The sequence below is a fragment of the Rhodnius prolixus genome, unplaced genomic scaffold (genome assembly GCF_049639745.1).
Source record: "Rhodnius prolixus isolate KJV_2025 unplaced genomic scaffold, Rpr scaffold_3, whole genome shotgun sequence".
Lineage (NCBI taxonomy): Eukaryota > Metazoa > Arthropoda > Insecta > Hemiptera > Reduviidae > Rhodnius > Rhodnius prolixus.
In genome coordinates, this window is record NW_027411603.1 from 43,072,944 (window position 1) to 43,096,122 (window position 23,179).

The 23,179-nt window shown below is 29.5% G+C and overlaps 2 protein-coding genes across 6 annotated transcripts; both read right to left on the reverse strand.

Moving 5' to 3' along the window:
- Positions 1-9,034: 9,034 nt before the first annotated feature.
- On the reverse strand, positions 9,035-13,545 carry LOC141452907 (uncharacterized). 2 transcript variants are annotated; one of them, XM_074125447.1, is made up of 3 exons: positions 12,177-13,545; positions 11,778-11,936; positions 9,035-11,600 (listed from the first exon to the last, which is right to left on the reverse strand). In XM_074125447.1, exons 1-3 carry the CDS (start codon positions 12,972-12,974, stop codon positions 11,223-11,225), a joined length of 1,335 nt encoding a protein of 444 aa, XP_073981548.1. In that variant the 5' UTR covers positions 12,975-13,545; the 3' UTR covers positions 9,035-11,222. The 2 variants fall into 2 exon arrangements, with proteins under 2 accessions (XP_073981548.1, XP_073981547.1); XM_074125446.1 differs by having other exon boundaries at positions 12,132-13,545.
- A 136-nt stretch (positions 13,546-13,681) lies between these two features.
- MFS9 (major facilitator superfamily transporter 9) lies at positions 13,682-22,387 on the reverse strand. 4 transcript variants are annotated; one of them, XR_012457678.1, is made up of 10 exons: positions 22,240-22,387; positions 19,917-20,091; positions 19,008-19,241; positions 17,063-17,237; positions 16,061-16,188; positions 15,806-15,926; positions 14,793-14,957; positions 14,385-14,527; positions 14,189-14,309; positions 13,682-14,092 (listed from the first exon to the last, which is right to left on the reverse strand). XR_012457678.1 is itself a non-coding variant. In XM_074125441.1 (10 exons), coding segments are annotated over exons 1-10 (1,404 nt in total). In that variant the 5' UTR covers positions 22,242-22,387; the 3' UTR covers positions 13,682-13,921. The 4 variants fall into 4 exon arrangements, 3 of the variants coding, with proteins under 3 accessions (XP_073981542.1, XP_073981544.1, XP_073981543.1); XM_074125441.1 differs by having other exon boundaries at positions 14,824-14,957; XM_074125443.1 differs by lacking the exon at positions 22,240-22,387 and adding an exon at positions 21,997-22,159 and having other exon boundaries at positions 14,824-14,957.
- Between the last annotated feature and the right edge of the window lie 792 nt (positions 22,388-23,179).

Consider the following 23,179-nt stretch of genomic DNA (forward strand, 5'->3'; position numbering starts at 1 on the left):
AATAGTCATCACTTTACTCAAAACGTAATTTCAAGAGCAACCTAAAAATTGAAAATCTGCACGAATGCAATACGTTTACGGGGATCCAAATAATTCTAGTCATAAAATTGCCTGAGTAGAGGTCAAAGAAGGTATGTAATGTAACATCGTGATTCCAAAACTATTCCTGGAAACATATTTCGAATAATTGCAAAATTACAAAAAAAAAAAACATGGAAGGATATCTAGAAAAACAAAAAATGAAACTTCTGTTAACTTCTATTTTAAGTTGAGAGGTTTTTAATTGCTAAGTTGACGGATCCATAAGCCGTACCAAACCATATCTTAAGTTTAAAATCTCTGAGATTTTTTAGTTTTTGATCTACAGAAACACGTTTTCTAACAACCACTTTTTTGGGATGCAGGCATAAATCTACCTTGACTTTATCGAGCCTGTATGTTGGTTTATGTGGTTACGAAGAGAGGCCAACCAGTCTTTGGCTACTACTACAATACTAATAAGATAATATTTATCACATCTCTAATTTTTCATGCTATTGAGGTAAATAAGTTTAAAATGTATTCCTTTGAACTGTTATCTGAATTATTCAAATAATATAGCTTAATCGCATCATAATATTATCATTTTCTACTCAATGTCAGTAAAGAAAAAGTGTGCATAGTATTGTTTTTATTGGGCTACTGTATGTCTGAAATTTTGTGTACTCTCCTACAGACCTAAGCCTCTTTAGCCAATGTTTTAAAATTTCTGTGGCAGACAAATTTGTCTTTGGTATTAGATTATCTGTTGAATTTGATTTTAAATCTCATTGAAAAGTAAAATTTTTTTTAGAAACATTACTAGCTGTTTGAATTAAAGTCAGGCTGATGAAACAAAGCAGTGACAGCATATGGTAAAACGTTTAAGAAATGTTGTCTGCCTGGTTGTATTGCAAAAAAATTGAATTAAAAAACAAATCAGATTTAATAATTATTAATACGGTATTGTATAATTTACGATAATAACTGTTTAATTGTTTTTAAAAAAATCTGTCGAACTTGATAATAGACACGAACTCTTTTTTTACTTAAATATACAGGATGGAGGAACATTCAATTGAATAATGGAAAAATTACAGTTCATGAAATGCAAATGCTACGGAAATAGGTAAATAAATAGTTATTAGTGATTATAGGACTTCCTGGCGGATTGTTAAAGACACCCACGGCTTGGGAAAATTTAAAATATAGTTGATATTTATTATTTTGGGTTTTAGAAAAATCTAATATTCTAAAAATCTAAAACGGAATATTGTTCATCATTTTCGCTGGCTGATCCAATGATCTAAAAGAAAAAAATATGATTGCCTATTCCAGTCATAATTTTTTATTTTATTTTTTTGAAGCTTTCGACCTAGGGCCTAGGTCATCTTCAGGGACTCATGCTTAGAGAAAATTATAATATTTTTTACATTTTAAACATTTAAGGTTGAGTGTGTCTTCTGTCCTGACTGTTTGGTACACTTAGGGTAGTGTATAAGACTAAACGTTCATTATTTTTACATGTATGTAGGAATCCTTGAGATTGAAAAAATATTTCAAGAAAAACTATATTAATTGTAATTTGGAAGAGATATCGTTAAATATTTTCGGACTTTATCTTCTAAGCTACCTAAAGGTATATACAAAACGCATTAGGTTAGTGCATTGTAATTTTGACATTGGTTTTACTTAAAATATTTGGCTATAGTAATATTTTTTGGTTTTGCCATAGATATTTATAATATGTGTAGATTGAAACTAATGAACTAAAAATTAATCAAAGTTATATTTTAGGTTTGATTAGTAATATTATTTGAATAAAAATTAATAGTATTCAATTTTACAGTTATAGTTGAAAAATTTATAATTTCTTGGATGGTGAAAAATTTCCGTCCGTATAATAATTTTTTATTAATTGAAAAAAATTCACTATTTTCGAAATATCAAAAAAATAAATAAAATAAAGAAGAAAAAAACAAATATTTACTTTTCCACCAGCCTTAACCACGCAATAATTGAAAAAAAATAAAAAAATAAATAAACAAATTTATGTTACGAAACTGAAAACAAAAATGGATTTATGTTGTAATCAATAACTGAGTGTATACTTTTCGATGAAAAATAGTTTATTTCTTAATTGATCTGTAATTTTTGAATTAAATGCTTTTTGGAATCTTAAATGTATTTCGAATGAAATGAACTTTTCCCAAGTGGAAAATTATCGATTCAACTTGTTCAAACCAGTATACAGTTATTTTCGTAGCAAATAATGTTAAGCTTTTATTTTATTTGAGCTGGTACTTCCACATATATTAGGAAGCACGTTCGCAGTAAGGACTGAATTTTATTTCGTGAGCAGTATAAAAAGCATAAGTGGCACATGACAGTAGGTCACCAGATCTTCTAGTCTTATCCAAACACAACACTAGTAATGGAGTTTATTCATTTATTATATTACTTTTTTTACAAAATGACTATGTTACTAGGTCAAAGTTAGGTAAAATATTACATTGTTAATTTACCTTGTTTACTTACTACTTGTTTGCTAATGAATGTGCAACTTTATTATATTTCTTAATTTTAACTCAACAGGAAAATAATTCAAATGCCCTTATGTTAACTATAGTTAATTTTATCCTTCATAAATATTAATGATTTTATCACATCAAAGGTATTTTAATATGATGCATCTTTGTAATCCAAACAATCTACATGTTATCTAAACTTAAAATCGATCAAGTAGTGAGGCAATTTCTCCACTTTCTTATGAGAAATCTAATCGAAAAATCAAATCTAATTTACAGTTCCATTAATTACAGCTTAAATGAACATATAGCAAATTATTTAACCCTTGTCATTACGATTTATATTTTTCTGAACTAGTTAAAAAAAAATCCTTCAAGAAGATCATTCAAGAAATTGAGGAGCCTACTATGCTTATTTAAAATAGCCTACACATTGGGACCAAAGTAATGCTTTTTAAAATTGTATTCTAATATTTTAAGTACGGGTCTAATTTTGTGTTTGCGCATTTGCTTGGCAAAAATTAAACATTTTTATAAAGGGAACAGATAAACTTAATGGTTAGTGTACTGGACAAATAACGGAGTTCCTAACTATTTGTCCAGCAGCCTGCCATTAGTTCTAAAAGTCAATTTAAGCTCACTGTCCGGTGCAGTAACGATCCGGTCTGTAGCAAAAGAACATCGCCTGGATGCGGCAAAAGACTCAGAAATGACTCATCTTAAGAAAAAATATTGATAATTTGTTAGTTATTATTAAAGGACCAAAAAGGGTATCAAAATCTGTAATCAATGTAACTTTATATTTATTATATTTCACAATAGCGGCGATTTGCTTTAAATGTATTATAAAAATTAAAATAGCACATATAAAATTGTTTGTTCATTTTATCTGTCATATTGCGCTTGTTTTCTCTCATTAACCGGTTTCGTACTTTAATCCACTACCGTAAGTAGATTCATAATCGATTTATAATTTTGATAAAGAGATTTTGATTTTTTAAATTAGTAGAAAACAAAAATTTTAATGATATAATTTACTTTTGAGAATTCATAGTTTATCAGATTATCAGCCAGAATCGGCCAATAAAATTAGGTAATCAACAATTGTATAAAATGGATGAACAGTGGGAATTCTGTGGTAATAAAAAGAGTATGAAACTTCAATGTCATGCAGCAAGTAAACGAAAGTGAAAGTTTATCTAGTTTTGCAACTAATAAGCTATTCATGTTAACCAACATCTAGTTAGGTATGAATATAGTGTATGTGGCTCATTATTCAATAGATTTATAATCAGACGATTGGTTTTTAAAGTATCTACTTTCGAAAAAGTAATCAAAATCAGATCAATGAAGTATAAATTACACAGTTAGCAAAATTACAAACTACGTCTTATTTTTTTTATGTCAATGCAACAAAAAGCCAAGTTGCTTAAAGAAATTTGGACAGTTTACTCTTATGACAGTTCTCATACTTCTGAAAATGATAAATATTCTTAATCGTTTGATTTTTAACAGATGCCTTCATTAAAAAGCATCTAAGGTTTCACAGCCCTCTGCAATCCTATAAATCAGGTGTGTCAAACTGGCGGCACAGAGGTAATTTTATGTGGCCCACAATGTTCTGAAATAAAATGAAAATAGGAAAAATTGTTATGAAGAAAAAGTCACTTGGGAGCATCAAGGCAATACCTTATACATAATCCCCATTCTCGTTAACTCTTAACTCAATGCCTTACCTTAAGGCCTGCGGGCTAGTATAAACACCTGACTCAGTTCTGGCGACGTTTGGAAGCGAAATGTCTGCCACTCTAAGTGGAATTCCAGAATGATTCGGTTTTAAAAGATAAAAAGAAGTAGGAATTTCCAAAATATATTCTTATAACTCACTGAATCCAGATATAGCAAAACTTGTACGATGCAAGCGCTGGCAAGTTTCGGGTGCCAAAAAAGAAAAAAAAATCGTTTTATAAATGCAATTATATAGTGTTTTAATTATCCTATCCATATTCTTGGATCCTAACTTAAGAATATAAATTTAACAATCTTTGTAAATGTGATGTGGCCTGCGTGAATCTTACCTGTAGCACCAATTGGCCCGTGTTTTAATTGAGTTCGATACCCCTGCTATAAATTAATTTTTTCGATAGATAGGTAATTATTTATACAAAAATATTTTCAAAATAGAGCAAATACATTCAACATTAACTTCTCTTCAATTATAGTTAGAGAATAAATTTTACTAATAACAAGTAAAAGAATGAAGTAAAAATCTGTGGTATAAAGAAAAAAAAGAAAGATTTACTAGCGAATTAACTAACTATATAGTTACATTGTTTATGAAGCAATGGGCATTTAATTTATTATGATCTGGCAGAGAGGATTTTCGGGTGTTTTAAATTAGATTTAATATTGATAGGGTAGAATGTAAGGGCGTTTGATATATTTATTTATTGAGGATGTAAGCTGTTAAGTTGTAGCGGTAAAATTCAGAATATAAGGCTAAGAATTTTGTACTGCATAATTATTTAGAGTTTGGAAAGATAGATCCTACAGGCAAACGTCAAGCAGGGTGAGTTAGCTAGGATGGATCTCTACTTAGAACAGGAATAATTTCTTTCTGTTGGTCATTTCTTGTTACGAGAAAGGAAAAGGAAATAGATCTTTGGCAATCAAACTCAGTCTTTTATGGGAGGAGAAGCCTTTTTCAGGGCTGTAAACGCCTCCAGGCAGTGTTCTCCTTATGTACACTGTACGCCCAGTGATGGAGAGTGAGCAGTAAAAGATTTCCGTGAAGAGATGATTATCTAAAGGCGTGCAGCAGTTGTCAAACCCAGCTTGGGAGTCCAGTGAAATAACTGCATGTTTCGGCTATGTTAACAGAATGCCAGACAGCAGAATCCCGCAAAATATAATGAAATGGGAGCCATTAGACAGATGGAAAAGAGAAAGGAAGAACAGTATCAAAGAGATATGATATAAGACTACAAGAGGACAATGCACTGAACAGGTTGTGCTGGAAAAGCAGTAGTGCTGTGAGGTTCCATGTTTATTTGTCGATTAGAATGTAAAAAGCGCCTGTACTTATCACCGTAAAATTGTTTTTTTTTTAAAAATAAATTATCTAATTCCGTTTATTTTAATTTCTGCCTTTATTGTTGGTTTTCTGTTCGCCATTTTTTAATTATTGGACGTTTTAAATTCATATATATATATATGTGTGTGTGAATATTTTAGGCAATCTATCTGTAGTAATTTTGTTAAAATGTTATAAACATGTTCCTATATTTAAATGTATATATTTTTATATATTTAGCTATTGGTTTTTGTTTTAGATCTATGACTTCGTTGGTTTTTGTTTTGATTGATAGAAATCTTCACTTCAAGTTATTTGTTTACTTACATCCTCACGCAAATCACTCAAGCACAGATAGCAAGAATTCAGTCCTAAAAACATTTCTTCCCTTATCATCCTCACTCTCTTATCCTCTTATTTTTGTTTCTTTCTTTGGCAAAGGTTGGAGAAAACGGCCGTTTACCTTCTGTGTTATTGCGTTACAATAAGTACTTTTTGATATGAGACTATTAGCACTTTCATACCAGAGAATACACGATCGATGTAAAAACTTTTTGCAAGAACTACTAGGTTTCTTCTACAAGACGTCAACTAAATAGGGTCAAAAACGATGTGGTGCAAGAAGCATAGGGCCCACTCCAATCTGATCTGATTCATGTTCACACATACCTACTGCGACGCATGTATTGTAAGTTGTTAGAATTCAAATGCATGAAGTTCCAACGCGAAGCAGTATAAAAAGCAGGGTAATAAATGATGTTGCCCAAAAATAAAAATGTAAGAAAAATGTCCAAATAAAAGTGAAATCATGCAGAATGAAATAACTACTGAGCTATTTTGGAATCCTAGCAACTCCCGTTCTGAATTAAATATTATTGGGAAAAATAATTTAATTTCAAATTGCTGATTTAATATAAAAATAAAGGAGATAAATTACTAATTATCATATGTACAAAGTTGGGACCATTAAATGTTGAAAGAGCATTAACTATATTTATACTTTTATAATATATATATTTACTTCTATATTCATATATACAATTTTTTTTATAATTTGTAATATATTTAAGGGTAAATAAAAGCAAATTTGTAATTTATAATCTACATCTGGAGTTTCATCATTATATTTCAACACAAGGAAGAAGTAGGATGTTAACACTTATAATAAAAATACACCTAAAAATACGCTTTTAATTCAGAAGAGCGAAAAGATTTAATTTTTATCATTTAAAATTGAAAGGGAAAGTAAAAATATCTTCAAAAATGAAAAATGCAGTTTATTAAAGTTATTTTTTTGGATATTTTTTATGCCAATGTCTTACATTACTTAGAAACTTTATTCCCTTTAACAATACCCATTTTAAAGTTTATTATGGAAGGTGATTAAATAGGCTGCATTGAAATTGAGAAAATATGTCTGTCGAATTGCGTACACAGTAAAAAGAGAAAGTCGTGTATCTGTGTTCCACTCCACATTAGATATTTATATATCTCTTCTGATATATTTGGCATCTGGTGTCAAGTTTTGTAAACATTAAATAGGTTGCTCTCTTTAATAAAGTGAATACTGTGGACATCTATTGACAATTTTTGTTACTAAAAAGAAAGTTGGAGCTATTAAGAAAAAATAACCGGCTACTTTACAAAGTAAAAAAAACAAAACGTGATCTTAAGATTGGACTCTTAAATTTCATGTTTAATTTTATTAAGCAATAATCCTTTAAAATTTTACAAATCAAATTGGATTTCTAAAATTTTCATAACATAAAAATGATGTTTTTATATTTTGTCGCTTAAAGGATTAATTATCTTGTCTGTAACATTTATGATGGTGTAGGTAATTCAACTTGAAAAAAATGTAAGCTAAAATATAGATCAGTAGAGTGATAACAGAAAAATTAAGGTTTAATAAATTCTTTACTCAAACTGTTGAAACAAATCTCAAAGAAGAATGAAAATCAGAAGTCAGTCCAATATAGAAAATCTTTAAAATTTATTTAAGGGTAAAATTTTTATAATTTTTTTGATTATTTTGGGGGGGGGTAGTAATATGAGCCCAAGGGATCTTGTGATATTGAGAGCTTGGTCGTTCCCCATATTCATAACATAATTCCCGAAATTAATTTTTTTTATTCCTTCTGTTATGACATTAAAATTTTGTTTAATACATAAATAAAATGTCAAAACATTGCATTTGTTTGAAAAATGAAAAGATCATTTTGTCAGTGTAGTTAAACGCGTGTTTCATCTAGAATTATTCTTCAATTTTAATTTATAACTCCCTCTTACCTTTAAGAATTGCCCTTACAAAATAGGGTAGTCTATCTCGTTTGAGCAAGAGATACAGAGTATGAATTAGAGAGGTGAATAGCAGAAAAGGAAAGCCAAATTTAGAATGATAGATCAAGTGGCAGCTGGAACATATTTCAGATAAAGGTCATGTTGTTAATTATTATTATTTTTTTTTCTTAAGGGTTCTCCACAACTCGTGGCTTTCTTCAGCCATCGCGAGTAAATGCCTGCTTCCAAGCGACACGATCTTCTGCCTGTTCCTCTGTCAGACCATATCCCGCCATCATCTCCTTCATCTGGTCCCTCCACCCACTTTTGGGTCTTCCTCTCTTCCTCCGGCCATCCACCTCGCTGTCCATCACCACCATAGGCAGTCTCTCTGAACCCATCCTCCTGATATGTCCATACCAAGTGAGTGTCTTAGCCTCTCTTATCTCCACTCCCATCCTTTCCCTGATATCCACATCAGGAGGATGTGTTAATTATCAGTCAATAATAAAAGAGCCCTTTAGAATGTTCATTCACTTGGGTAGCGAATGGAACTATTATTAAATTCAGAACTTTGAAGAAAGAACTCACAGGATACTAAGAAAGAGTTTCGGAATAATCAGAACTATAGTGGTTACCTGGTTTTCTGCATTCACGAGTTATAAACAAGAATTAACTCCTACATTATTAAAAAGTTATTTTGATAGACTAAGCCATGAATGGTTAAGAAATTGGAGAGGAATGTTACTCCAAATAAAAGGTGTTTTACCTTAATGATTGCGGCTGAGGCGAGGATAGATTTGGAGTTTACGCTTTGTCATTCTGAACAATTGATATGTGATAAAAAGTGAACATTAATTTCTTCAAAACACAGTATTTAACATGGTAAATTTGATCAGGCAAAACCAAGTATAAACATCGAGGAACAACAGCATTCCAAAGGGAAAGGAAATCGAGGAGATTGACGGCCAAGGACATGTGCCTGAAAGGCGGATATTAATGGAGATGTACTGACATGGCGAAACCCACCGAAGGGAATGCCGATAAAATAAAAGTAAACAGAAAGATATTTTTAATAAGAAGAAAAAAGAGGATAAGATAGAAAAAATAGGTTTATTAAATAAAATAAAAACACTAAGTTTAAGTTTATATTTATATATGTGATAAACCAATAACCCCTCTTTTTTAACTATGTAATGTTAGAGTAACAAAAATTTGAAAATTAAAATCTAAGGAGGTAGTCCAAGATCATACAATTAATCTTAACATATATCTTTTTATATTTGTAAAGTATGTAACACATGTTAGCTCTGACTACAAATTACTTTTAGTGATTGAATGAAGTTCGTAAAGATCTATTATTTTAGTAGAAAAACAAAACGGCTTGTAAATGAGAGAAGATGCTCCTCTATTCGAACTAGGTTGATGGTTAGGTCATAAGGTTTTATTTGGGATAGTCTGACAGTATTCACTCCGTACTAACAGAATCGAAAAGCTCTGCTAAAAAGATCTTACAATTTTAAAATTTTTAAGAAAATTGAAAGTTACTGCAGAAACACGGAAATAAAAAAAAAAGAAAACATTTATCGACAAATTACAAAGGAAGTAAAGTCTGACCAAAGTAAATATTATTTAAATTTCAATTTCAACAGAACTCACAAATCGCATGGCACACAACGTAAACAAGAAGAATTTTTGAGCTGAAAAAAAATGTCTCAGTCTTGCGAGGACGAACTTTATATTCAGGACGGTGGCAGTTAAAGATAAACAAAATTGACAAATTATAAAATTGTCTTCATTTCACTGCTCCTTTCCTTTAAAAAAATTGTTGGACAACAATGACATCACGCAAAAGCTGAAAGTCCTAAAATCAAAAGCTGAAATGAGATATTTACATGTCGAATGAAACATTTACTGTTCATTTGGGTGTTTGGATACAGTGAACCAACTTAAGTGGCGTTTTGTTGAGTTTCCAGAAAATAAAGGCAGAGAATAAAACGTAGGCAAGGTAACTGATACTTTAGGCATATGAAGTAAAATAACAAATTTATAAAAAAATCTAAGTAAAGAAACTCGAGACAATCAACTTGAGGAGTGCCTCGTAAAACTTGTACCAACAAATAAGACAACTTCTCAACAGTACAATTTTATAAAATTGTAAATAGCAAGATGTTTGTTTTTAAGTTAACAGAAGGGAAGCACTTATAATAACAAAACTCTAAATTTTGGGATCAGGATCCTAAAATCGTGCTATCTTAAGGAAAAAATTCTAAAAAATTATTTTTAATAATAGAGGTTTGCATTTTGAGGCTCCAAAACAGAAATCGACGCTTTGTACTTATTTACACTAAGAAGTACTTCATTAAATATTAAAGAATTGTTGAGTTAAATTATAAGTAGTCATAAAAATAAATATTCCTATTCTTTTTATTAATATTACATTTTGTATGTCACAATCGAATAGTTGTTTAAGTTGACATAAAAGAAAGTTCAGGAAAAACTAATCAGTATTTACTAAAAGTAGCAATAAATGTACTCTCATTAATTACATGGTTTTGTACAAAAGGAGTTCTTAATGATTTTAAAGGGATAAAAAAGTTAATTCAGTAGAAATACTTTTGAAAAAAGTTAAGCATTAATCTCGAAATATAAACACGTTATTAGTTTAAAAAAATTCACTCAGACATTTCTTGCAGGAAATAGTTTATTCTAAGTTAAAAAAAACTTATACATTATAAATAGTTCCTTTAATATTTCAAACAGTTTGATAATTAAAGGCATTTTAATTGTCTTTTTTAAATGTTTAGGAGCAAATTTTATTAAGGAGCAATTACATTAGAAATGAATTATTTATAATTTAAAGTAATAAAAATCACTCAGTTTAATTCTCATTTTTCTACATAAGGAAGTGGGGAAAGGTAACCACAACGAAAATTAAATGTAATCAATTCATAATAATTCAAATAACTGAAAAATAAGGAACTTATTTGCATTGAGTGGAGTAGCATGTGAAGTCCGGATTTGTTCACTTATGCTTTGTAAATCCAGATTAAATGTAATATCATTTTCATTAAAATATTTTTCTACTCAGTTTTAACACTCCCAATTACTTTTAACTCTATGAACTAAAATAAATTTACACCTAGAAAAATCCGAAAAATTATAAACACACATTTAAAATCAGGTTCAACTACGTTGAAGTATATTTTAAATCGTTGTTAGAAATAAATTATGAGGTAACCAATACATATTAACATAGGAATAATTGAGCTTAGAGTGATATAGAAAAGAGGTAACTTATAGCTGTAGAATGTTCACTATTATTAGGAGTCTTTAACTAAGGAAGAAGCTTGTGAGCCAGGATTCATGAGGTGGTCGTGCAAAGTTCTCAAGTGCCTAAGTAAATTACTTTTAACATTAAATCCTTTTTCACATACACAACAAATATACGGTTTTTCTCCAGTATGGGTTCGACTATGTATAAGCATAGAAGCAATGGAAGGAAATGTTTTATTACAAGATGCACAAGAAACCCTAGGATTTTTCCTCGAATGTTTTGCACTATTGTTTAAAGCTAGCTGTTCTTCCGTGTGAGAACTTTGTATATGCCTGACCCAATCCGCTGGAGAAGTGAACACCTTCTGACACAATTCACATCTCAACGCAGGATATTCTTCTTCCTCATCCTCTTCGTCTCCTCCCTAAAAACATTTACATCTTTACACTTAAGAACTTTTTTTAAAACATACAACTGAATACATTAACAGAAACGAAAAAATCTATTTAGAAACTTTCTATTGCTAATAAATTTCATAAAGAAATTTATGCTGATTCTTACAATCATATTGAATCAATTAAGAATAAAAAAAAAAACTTACCTGACTTTTTTTTCTTTTTTTCCTTTGCAATTCTGTTGCTGGATGATTTTCTATGTGACGCACCCACAAAGCAGGTGTAGTAAATGTTTCTTGGCACATGTCACAAGTTAAAGGTGCATATAAATTATTGTCTTGGCATAATCCAGGAACTTGTCGTTCCTATACATAAACAGAAATATTACACATTAATAACGAAATGAGGAGCACTTAACTGAATAATTATTCAAGCAAGGAATGGCCAAGATTTTTGTCTAATGGGTTGTAAAGAGGCTTCTTCCCTAATTAAAATTAGCAAATAAAAAGTAGAGTTTAAAATAATATTTCAAAACAAACAAGTTCGTTTACAAAACTTACCGTTTTTACGCTAATTTCTGGTTCTATAATTTCTTCTTGACTAACCTGAGCATCCTCATCAACCTCCTCCCAATCAATTGGTTCTTCTTTGACTAAAAGCTCAATTTTCATGTTTTCTTCAACCACTATGTCACTTCGTTCACCACTTGAATTTTCTGTACCACCCTTGGTTGGCAACTCACTGGAATTTGAAGAAGGCTGCTGTTTGCCCTTGCTACTTTTAACCGAATGTTTTTTAGATTCTTCAGTCTTGTCTTCTATATTATTAGAGGATATATGAGAACTTATCTTACAACTACCACGCTGAGATGTAGTACTTGAACTTGCGCTACTCATTGCCTGTTTATTCATGGAACCATCATTAGTATTAATGTATAAATGATTACCTGATGAAGTGTCAATAGATAATGGATCTTTATTATTAGTAGATTCCATCGAACCCAGAGGTAGCCGCTTTTCTCTATTATGGCAAAGTCCTTTTATTCTCAGTATTTCTCCGGCTCTCAAAACTCCACTAAGTTGCTCATTGCTTACAGTCGCTTCACCACTGTACATATACTGCAGCAAAATAGCCAAAGTGCGGTATGTTATATCAGGAGGAAGAATAATAACCATATTGGGATTAAATGCAGATCCAATAGAACCAATTTGCAAGATCCTGTTCAAATAGGAGCTACATGCTGATAACACAAATCGGTGAGCTGATAAGTACCGTCCATCACAAGTCACCAATGTAACATCAGTAAAATTATCTGACCGGTAAAGAGTTGCAACTGAAGTATGAAGATGATTGCTATGACTGTGCCATTTTAACTGATAATTTTCAGCTAAAACTCCTGCCATTTTACACAAATTGAACGTTTATAAAAATAATCACATTCAGCTAACCTACGCGTCCTGCCCACACTTCGCAAGCCTCGATGAGTGAAACACAAAACAAACACTAATCAATAACACAAGATATTGCCTATAACCAATTCAAAACGTTCTTCGCTGATAAACTACCCAGCGTCAGAGCCTCCTTTTAGAAATCGATAAATCATGCGCAATATTATCGATTCCGGATGAGTAGTTGTTCAGTAAAAAATGAGAAGTAACAGTTGGATTGAAAAGGGTTATTAATCAATATCATCAAATAGGACTTATTAGACAATCTATGCTGTACAAATCAAAGAGGCTTTCCATCAGATTTCATGTTTTAAAACACAATGTTCCTTGTAGAATATTGATGGAATAGTGCTTGAAAGCTTTGCTATTAGAGCGCTCTGATGGGTCTATATAAAAATAATAAAAAATTGTTTTTTTACTAAGCTGATATAACTTACATATGTATGTATTTTTAATTCTAATTTTTGGCTAAGAAGCACAGTCATCAATTGTCTCATTTGTTTGTGACGGTTTTGATATTTTTTTGTGAATGAATTACTATGGGTGTATGCTGCAATAAGATAAAGACCCAAGAGAAAGAAATCAATATTGGAACGCCATCAATATAGATTACAGAATAGAATTGTTTGCGCATTGTTAAGAGTGCAGTCCAACATAGCAAATACTTTCCTCAAATAAATAAATGTTTTATTATTTGAAATTATGTTACACATTTTTATTTGTATTAAGACGTGCATGTAACAAACATTTACTTCATGAAAACGTTATCTGTTTCAGAAAATTTTAATCCAATAAACCGAAAATAAGTTTTAAACGTAACAGAACTCAATAGCCCAAACGGCTATAGTCTATTATACGGTACAGATCAAATCACCCAAAGAGACGAAAGAATTGCTTTAGGATTAGATTTTTTCGACATCCAATGCTGTATTGGTGTAAACGTGTTCCATTTTGGGCTCTTTCTCTATAGCCCAATGTTGTTTTTCAGCGGAAGCAAACATTCCATAAAACAGAGCGCCTATTAAATATATTGTACTTGAAATGTAAAACACAATTTTCCATTCATCCGCACTCTGAAACAAAATGAATTTATTATTTCATTAATGAGTCATCACAAATATAAAGAAATAATAATAATATATGTACAATAAAAAAAAAAAGGATAAAACCTTGTTTGTGACGATAAATCCTGAAAGAAGAGGACTTATAATACCGGGTATTGTCGCAAATGTATTAGAAAATCCCATAAGAACTCCAGCATGCTGGGGTGCAATATCCAGATGATTGACACTAAACAAACATTGCAATTGTTTTTATTAATAACTATAAATTAATAATTACAAAAAGAAAACAAAACAAGAATACCTAAATGCTGGCCAAGCAAATGCTCCTAGACCAACAGCAAAAACTAGGCATGTAACAACTCCAACGGGGGTTAATAAATAAGCTGCTAACATCATGAATACTGTTTGTGCTATAAAAGCTCCACAATTGAACAATTTTCTCACCTATCACAAAAGAAGTATATTAATAATTTAAGTGATTAATTCCTTGAGCCAAAATTAAAGATTTAAGAGAAAAGTTTTTGTTGTTTTTAGAACTAATTCTAAAAAGTACTAATAAAGAGTTATAGAATCAAAGTATATATAATATTTTGAAAATTAGGAATTTCTTTAGCAGAAGCCTTATTAAAGATGATGAAATAATTTAATCTTTGGAATAATTTGATTAAACTACAATTAATAATAATTGCAAATTAAAAAAACACTAAACTTATTACGGATATACGTATTACAAAAATTACATTAGTGCGTGATAATATTTCCTTATTGCAAAGCCAGTCAGATAAATGTCCCGCAAACTGCATAATTATTGTCATAACTAAATATGGAGCTGAAGATAGAAAACCAGCTTTTTGTAGATCGTAATTCAGGGCGTCTAAAACAAAGTGAAATTTAATAGGTTATGGCTTTATTTGTTAAAGAAATAAAAAGAAGAATAGATTATTGATTTCCGTTATTCATTGATTCCATTATTGTGATGTAGACATTAATTGTAGCACGGAATCAATAGAATTCGCACGGAATGATAATTTTGAAGTCGAGTGCAGCCAAAACGGTTTTAAAAAAATGTTAATTTTTTATTGAAGAATTTTAGATTTGGGTACATTTGTATTTTTGATTTTAACTGTAAGGAAATTGTTCAAAAATAATATGTGCATGATACGTTTTTAAAAATTACATCCAAAAAGAACTGTTTGCTTTTTTTATATCAAATATTAATAAAAATATTAAAATAAAATATTTTTCTAAAGCGAAAAAATGAATTAAATTAAAATACCATTTATTTTAATTACAAAATATCGTAGTATTTTTGGCTTGGCTCCTACATTAGTTTCTACTACTTTTTGCGAACATCAATTAATCCAACCCAGAAAAGCAAAAGTTGTTAAAGATCTTAATTTATTTTAATATATTTTATTTAGTTGAAAAAAAGGCTTTAAGAATAAAATTGAACAAAACTGATCAAAAAAATGTAAGGAACTAATATCCTTTCTTCTTAATAACTGTAAAAAATATTTAAAAAAACGAACACTTATATTACAAAAATTATAAATTCTGGAAATTCCAGAATTCCAAAATAGTGCCATCTTAAGGAAAATATTCTAAGGCATTATTTTTAATAGAGGTTTGTATTTGATGCTCCAAATTATTAATTTCATAATCCATTCAAATAATCATTCATATTACATACTAAAGAAATATTTTGCTACAGATGTCGTCTACCTTTCATAAATGTTGGTAACTGAGTCAATAAAGTGTAAAATCCCCAATTTTCACAAAAATGTGCCATAACAATTGCCCAAACTGGCATTGATTTGAAAAATTGTGTCCAAGGATGTTCAATCTATAGGAATAAAGAAAATTTTGAGTTAAATATTATCGCTTTACCTCTTCCTCAGAGTTAAGTGATTTTATAAAATTGAAACATGTATTATAACTACTTCAATTTTCATTATAAGCAAATCGTAGAAACATTACCTTTGCATTTGTGGGTCCTATGTGTTCCTTTAAAAATTTTAATTCTTCAGAGCTAATGTGGGGATCACTTTCAGGAGTATCTTTAACCACTATCCACCAGATAGTACACCAAATTAGTCCGACTATCCCTAAGACAGAAGTTATATAATAACATACGCTCTAATTAATTAATAAATCTTTAGTATTGGAAACTATGAAACACTAAATTGAAACCAGAGAACAAAAAGACACAATCAGAAAAAAAAGTAATAGATTCCTTTTCATATACCCGGTTTTGTTTCTCTGAAATCAAACTTTTCTTTATTTTAATAGTTAATTTGCATCATAATTGCTAAGATTCAAGACAGGAACTAAAAATAATCATCCAAAGATAATTGTACAACCTATCAAGTCTTTAGTGTTGACTCTCCTTCGCATTCAAAAATTTTCCTCGGTATATTTTAATAATCTGACAAGAAATTTAATCGTTTTTTTAATAAATCAAGCCCAAATAATGGTTGAAAATCTAATTTCAGGCAATTACCGTTCTTGAATATTATATTCTGTACATTGCAGATACATTATGTCTTAAGAGAACACCAAAAAACTGTGGAACCATAAAAATATTACTGCTATTTAACTGGGCAAGTTAAAGAAAACAGGAAATTTATTTAGTACGGACACCTGAAAGTTAAACATAGACACAGAAATTTATTTTCAACCCCCCTACATCAACAAAAAGGCTTTAGAGTGTAGATTTAATAATTTTCGAATAAAGATTTTTTTGTGTTTAGACTTTAATGTCTGATATTTCGAGATTTTTCTTTTAAAATTCAATCTAATAATTTGTTGGCGTTTTGCCTACAAACAACTTCTATGTTAAAAATTATTCACTATCTATTACTTGCTTACAAGATATTTTTTACTAGTAAAACTAAGATTACTCCTTAAAAAAAAAATAGGTTTAGCAAATTAAAATAAAGAACTCCAATGATTTGTTTCCAATTTTAGTGTCCTACTTACCAGTAATGTAGAATATAGAAGGCCAGCCAAAGTGCTTTGCTACGATACCAGAAACAGGTAGGGCAACCACGGTACCAAGATAACTGCCAGAGAAGGCAAATGATGTCATCCTTGACCTTTCGGAAATAGGTGCCCATGCCGACCATACTGCATGCATAGAAGGGTATGTTACACCCTAAGTAATGAAGAAAATGCAAAAGAAAAATAAAAAATAAATCTATCACTTATAAGGGTTTACTTTTGAAATGGATACAGATCTTATTTATCACGGATTTCCCTTACACCATCAAAATTGATTTATTTTTTATTTTATTTTTTTTTCAATTGTACATTCAACAGAGAACAATAAACGACCAAAAAAAAGAAGGAAAATTCTGAAAAACAGTGTACTTTTATTTTATTTCCTAATGTACAACTACCTGTATAGGTATTGTGGACGGAGGCGATTAGCAAAAACATACTCTGCTGTTAAGTTCTAATATTAACCATTAAATAAAATCCAAGGCCTAGACCGGAATCGAACCCAGTACCACAATATATCTTAGCAAGCATGCTTCGCCTTTAACCACTCGGCTACCATGACGTCTCTTTCTATTTTTAAGTTTGCTCTACGTTAAGGTATTATTACTTTTTATAGTATAAAAAGTAGCATTTTTCGGGCATATTTAATTTTTTGAATTATCGCAGTAAATCAATAGTTTGTGATACCCTGAACATAAAAAAATTGATCTCTGCGTCATGTAACAGAGATCCCGTCCCCGCAATAGTACCATCTTGTCCAGTTACTTTTAGAGTACATTCATCTTATTGCACAGTTGAGAATCATCAACAAGTACCTAGCTCACTGTCTCTGAAAGTAACAGTGTAATACTGTAATACAAGCCCGAATAGTGCTTGTGATTTATGAGGTGATACTTTAAAAGAAGATCACCTCCACATATTAATTAATATATCCCATCTAAATCAGTTTAAGAGACAAGTTTAAAGTTAGATTTCACTTTACCTTTTGTTCTAAGCTAGTGTTTCAGCATTTAAGCTACATAGTTAAAACCGTATTTTGTTTTCTGATTTTTTTTCTTTTGTGAGACAAGAAAAAAAAACTTAGATTAGTTGAATAACAATGTTAACCCATTTCCTTTCACTTCCGAAATAAATTCAAATAATTATTACAAATTATTATTTAAAAAAAAAAAATTGTGAATTGACATTTGTATAACATGATAAACCTATCTGAATTTCGTGAGCGCGGAGAGGCAAATGTCAAATAAAAAAATAGTTTATTTATTTATGGTTTTTCTTCAAATATCTTTTCTTTTCTTGAAATGTAGTGTGTTAATGAGTTTGGTTATACATGTAATCAGCGTAACTCATAAACGAAAAATCTCGGAAAATTCTAATTTCATATTGTTTAGGCGTTATTAAAGTTTTAGTAAAAAACAGCCAGCCAAAAATACCACTTCATTGAACTGATTTACCACTGAACTTTTGATATTTTATTGGAAATCACTCCATAATCTTCAAACTTAATAAGTACACACTATGCACACCAAGAACAGTACTACATTACATTGAAACATTTCTCCGAGAAACTTACTTTAGGGTGGTTCTGGGAGAAAGAGGTGACGTTGGCCACCATTCTAAAGTACCATAACGTACATTTTCAGGATTTTTTTTTCTGTTCTGGCTGTTGAAAATTAATATTCTATCCCTATTCAGAACATGCAAATAAAACGAGTTCTAGAGCAGTCATCACTTCACGTTTTATCACCTATTTCATTTTGAAGCCAACACTGAAAAATTTAATTTTTAAGATAGACCTTAAAAGATAGAATAAGGAAATTTTTAAGCTTGTTTCATACCAGTTTTTTTTCTAGTTTAAGTTTGGCATAATCTTATTTGCTATACTAGAAATAGTTTATATAGTTAATAGTTAATAATAGCTTACCTCGAATATACCTTCAATAACTCTCAGAGCTACTAACAAATAAAGGGATGTATTTGCAATTTGTGGAGTAATAATGGTAAGTAAAGCTGTAGTAAATATTCCAATTCCATACACTCTTGCTCCTCCATATCTAGTACCTAACCAGCCTCCTAAAATTTGCGTACTTATGTATCCATAAAAAAAAGAACTTAACACTAAACCTTGTGTTTTTGAGTCCCAGTCAAAATCTCGTACCTAAAAGCCAAGAAGAACATTTTAAAGAGTCAGTCAATAATAAAATAAAAAATCAAAAATATTAACTTCTTATGCAAAAGTATTTTAAAATTTTATTCTGTATTTTGTGGCTTCAATGAGCTAATTAATTTATGGGAATGAATTCATCATGTGATTCACAAAATCATTTTACCCCATTGTTAGAAACCCAACAGGAAATCATTAACGATGATACTAATTCCAAAAGATTATTGGTAATTTCGACCCATCTAGAAATCACCCATATTAGAAACGAAGTTCTTATCTACTGTATCCAATATGACTTCTAATTTAATAATTATGACAAATATTTTTAAAGTAGCACCTTAGTTTTAAGAGAATAGGTGTTTAAAAATTTATAATTAATAAGAAACGTATTGCAACTTAAAATTTGTGAAATATTTTCAGTCAATTAAATTATTTCAGATGCTATTATTATTAAGTATTATTAAGTAGTGTATGAAACCTTCTAAGAACCGTCTTGAATTCAACATTTTCCCGAACTTCATTATTTCTATTTATAATTTTAATCAATTAATAAAAACATGGTATTGTAATGAATAAAAAAATTAGAGGACTACAGGTGCCAATCACCTTCACATGTTGAAATGGCTTACATAAAATACTAAAGGGAGCACTTAAACAATCTATTATTACCTGTTCAAAAGTGTTATTTCCTGTGCTAACATTGTAAGGTGATGTCATCGCAACTATTGCTACGCTTAAATTGACTCGTAAAGCATAAACATTAAAAAAACCAAAGAATGCTAGAAAAGCTACAAGATGACGCCTTCGTTTCCAAAATTGCCATGTTGAGTCACTTTCTTGTTCCCTGGTTGCAAAAAACTTTTTCATTTTGAATTTGTTATTAAAAAAAAAAAAACTTCAAATATTGTGAGTATAGAAACTGACATTTTTTGACGATGAGGTTGAAGGAAATGAAAAATGACTTTTATAGAGACGGTTCTAAAAGTGTAAATTTATACCACTTGTAACAGTATGAAACATAAAAATTTATACAATTTTTCAACATCTTTATTTTAAAATCTTTATTCTCTCTTTATAGGGAACTCAATTTTCAGTTTAAAAATAATTACCAAAGAGTTCATTACTCTGAGAGTGAACATTCTTATAAAAATTATATGTTATTTCTTGAACTTAAAAATAGTTCAAAGTTGAAAAAGTTCATTCAACTAATGGCAATTATGCAACTTAATGGTATTTTTCCTGTTCTTAAAATAATATAGAATAAAATATTTTTTTCAAAGAAACCAGAGAAAAACTTTTAGAAGTATTAAAACAAAGATTTAAGAATATTGTTAAAATATTCTATGGAGCATTCACCTCAAGAGTAAAAGTGATTTCGATTTTAGAACTAGTCTGAAATGTAACTTACATTACAAATTTCCAAGCTGGATTTTTAGAACCAGTATTCTTTCAGCAATTTAGTAGTTTTTTTTTTTAAAGATATTTTTTTCATTTAATTTGTATTAGAACATACATATTGTACATATATATAAGACAATAATGAGGTTCAATACCAATGTTTTTAAAGAGTTTACTGTTTTTTTTTTACCAAGCTTTGTGAAGAAAGATGTAATAAATAAAACCGCTTAAATTTCACCATTTCCCTGATTATTATTATTTGACAGAAGAAACTACAGGGAACTAACTAGTCGTTAGCACAAAACAAGTTTTTTTTTTCATGGCCAGTCTTCACAAGGCTACTTTCATTTGTAATTACACTTCAAAAAATGAATTTCCATGAAGCTTATGCAAATTTTAATTAATTTAATAAGATAGCAGAAAGTGTTTTTGTTTTTTCTTAAAATTTCTTATCTTATTTTTATGCCTCAAAACAAATTACTTTACATTTCTATTAAGTGTTACTTTATTATCTCTTTTTAGTTTTGTTTCCTTTCCAGTGGTATTCAAAGAAATATCAACACTAACCTGATCCCTTAAAGTTTTATGCTATTAACCACTCTAATTTTAAAAATATTCATTTTAAATTACTCGTTTAAAATTGTAATGAACAAATATTTGCAGGTATAATGCATTTTCTTGCAAAAAAAAAAAAAAAAATCCACGCACCGAATAATGGCATAAATTGGAGGAAACTGTTTTTGGTGATAGTAAATGGCTTGATATTGAAACAGTTTACATGAATTTTCAAAATAAATTGCTTTATCTCTATTAAGTGCTATTTCATTACCTTATTGAAGGTCATTTAGTTTTGTTCCCAGAAATATTCAATGAATTATCAGCAATAAAACTGATCTCTTATAGTTTTATGCTATTAGCTACACTTTACTGTTAAAAATATTTATTTTAAATTACTCGTTAAAATTTGTAAGGAAAAATATTTGTAGCTATAATGCATTTTATCAGCAAAAAAGAAATTGTACAACCAAATTTGTTGTTTATCGTGTCTTTAATTTAGGTTTACTTTTATATATATTAGAAATATGTGAATTAAAGAATCGTTATCATTTCTTCACTAATGATTAACCCACAACATACCAATAAACCATTATTTTGCTAATTAACCGAAAAAATGATGTTATCTTTCGCAGGCAATCTCAACTGAATATGGATGTAAAATCCTTAAGAACATGCTTTATTTAATATTAACAAGAGATTGATAACTAAATTCAACATCTCAGAAGTGAATGAAATAATAATTAATTATTAAATTAGAAGGAAAGTTTGATTTCAAATAAAAACAATTACCTACTTTTTGTTTTAAAATGTCATACGCAATTTTTTTTTATTTTTTGAAAATTAAGTTCTTTGAAATAATTGCACTTTGTTTGATAGATACGTATGGATTGTGAAGTAGAGAATGGTAAGAAATGAGAAATCTCTTAACCAACAATTTTAATTTTGCCCATTGTTGCACTTTTTAAATATTTACATTAAATATGATTTGTACGATATTAGAACAAGTTAGAATACGAAAATTTATCTGTTTACTCACATGTTAACACTTAAATTTTGCCTATGAGGCAAACTTCAAGTGTTTTAGAGAGAGTTGCTGAACTGAGACTGAGTTGGGGTCCTTCGTTTGTCGCGTCCGCCTTTCACCTACATTTCACAAACTATGCAAACCACTTTTTTTTCTCTTTTTTTTAAATTACCCCTACTTACTCGCAGCATTTTTCTATTCAATCCCACCACTTTTTTCCTATCACTGACTCTAGTCATTTTTTTATATTTTCCTTACATTTTAAAATGAATTTATCATTCCAAAAATTGTGTAACTATTAAGATTAATAATAAATTCCATCACTTTAATTTGTTTTTTAATTTTCCAGAATCATAGAAAATGAGAATGCTTGCATGCATATTTTTATTTTAGTATTTTAATATTTAATTTGTGAAATATTTGGATAAAGGATTCTGGCAAAATAGATGCTTACTTATGACACACGCACACAAATTGAAATATTATTTTATGAAGGCAGAATATGAGTGCACGTCTTCGTCTACCTACGATCTAAACTGAAATCAAAGATACCACAAGAATAAATTAATAAAATTGGCCAATTTCTAATTTTTACAGCACCATTATTAACAAGTTTAGGCCTTTTAAAAAGAATTTCGCTTCAAGTCTTGCAATCAGGTCGTCTTTTTGAATAACAAGATCTATTTGTGCAAAAAAATGAGCCAAATTACACAATTCTTTTTTTTCCTTTTTTTTAAAACTATTAATGAACTTAACAAAATGATGAATAATTTTTTTTGGATATTCTTAAATTACATTTAACTTGAAATAATAATAAAGAAGTAGAGTATGTATGGAAAATAAGAAAATTTATTTAAAATAATAAAACATTGAGATAAACTATTAAGATGTCTTCTAGATGTAAAAAAAAAAATATTCTAATTACAATACGATATATTTAAAAAAACTTGCT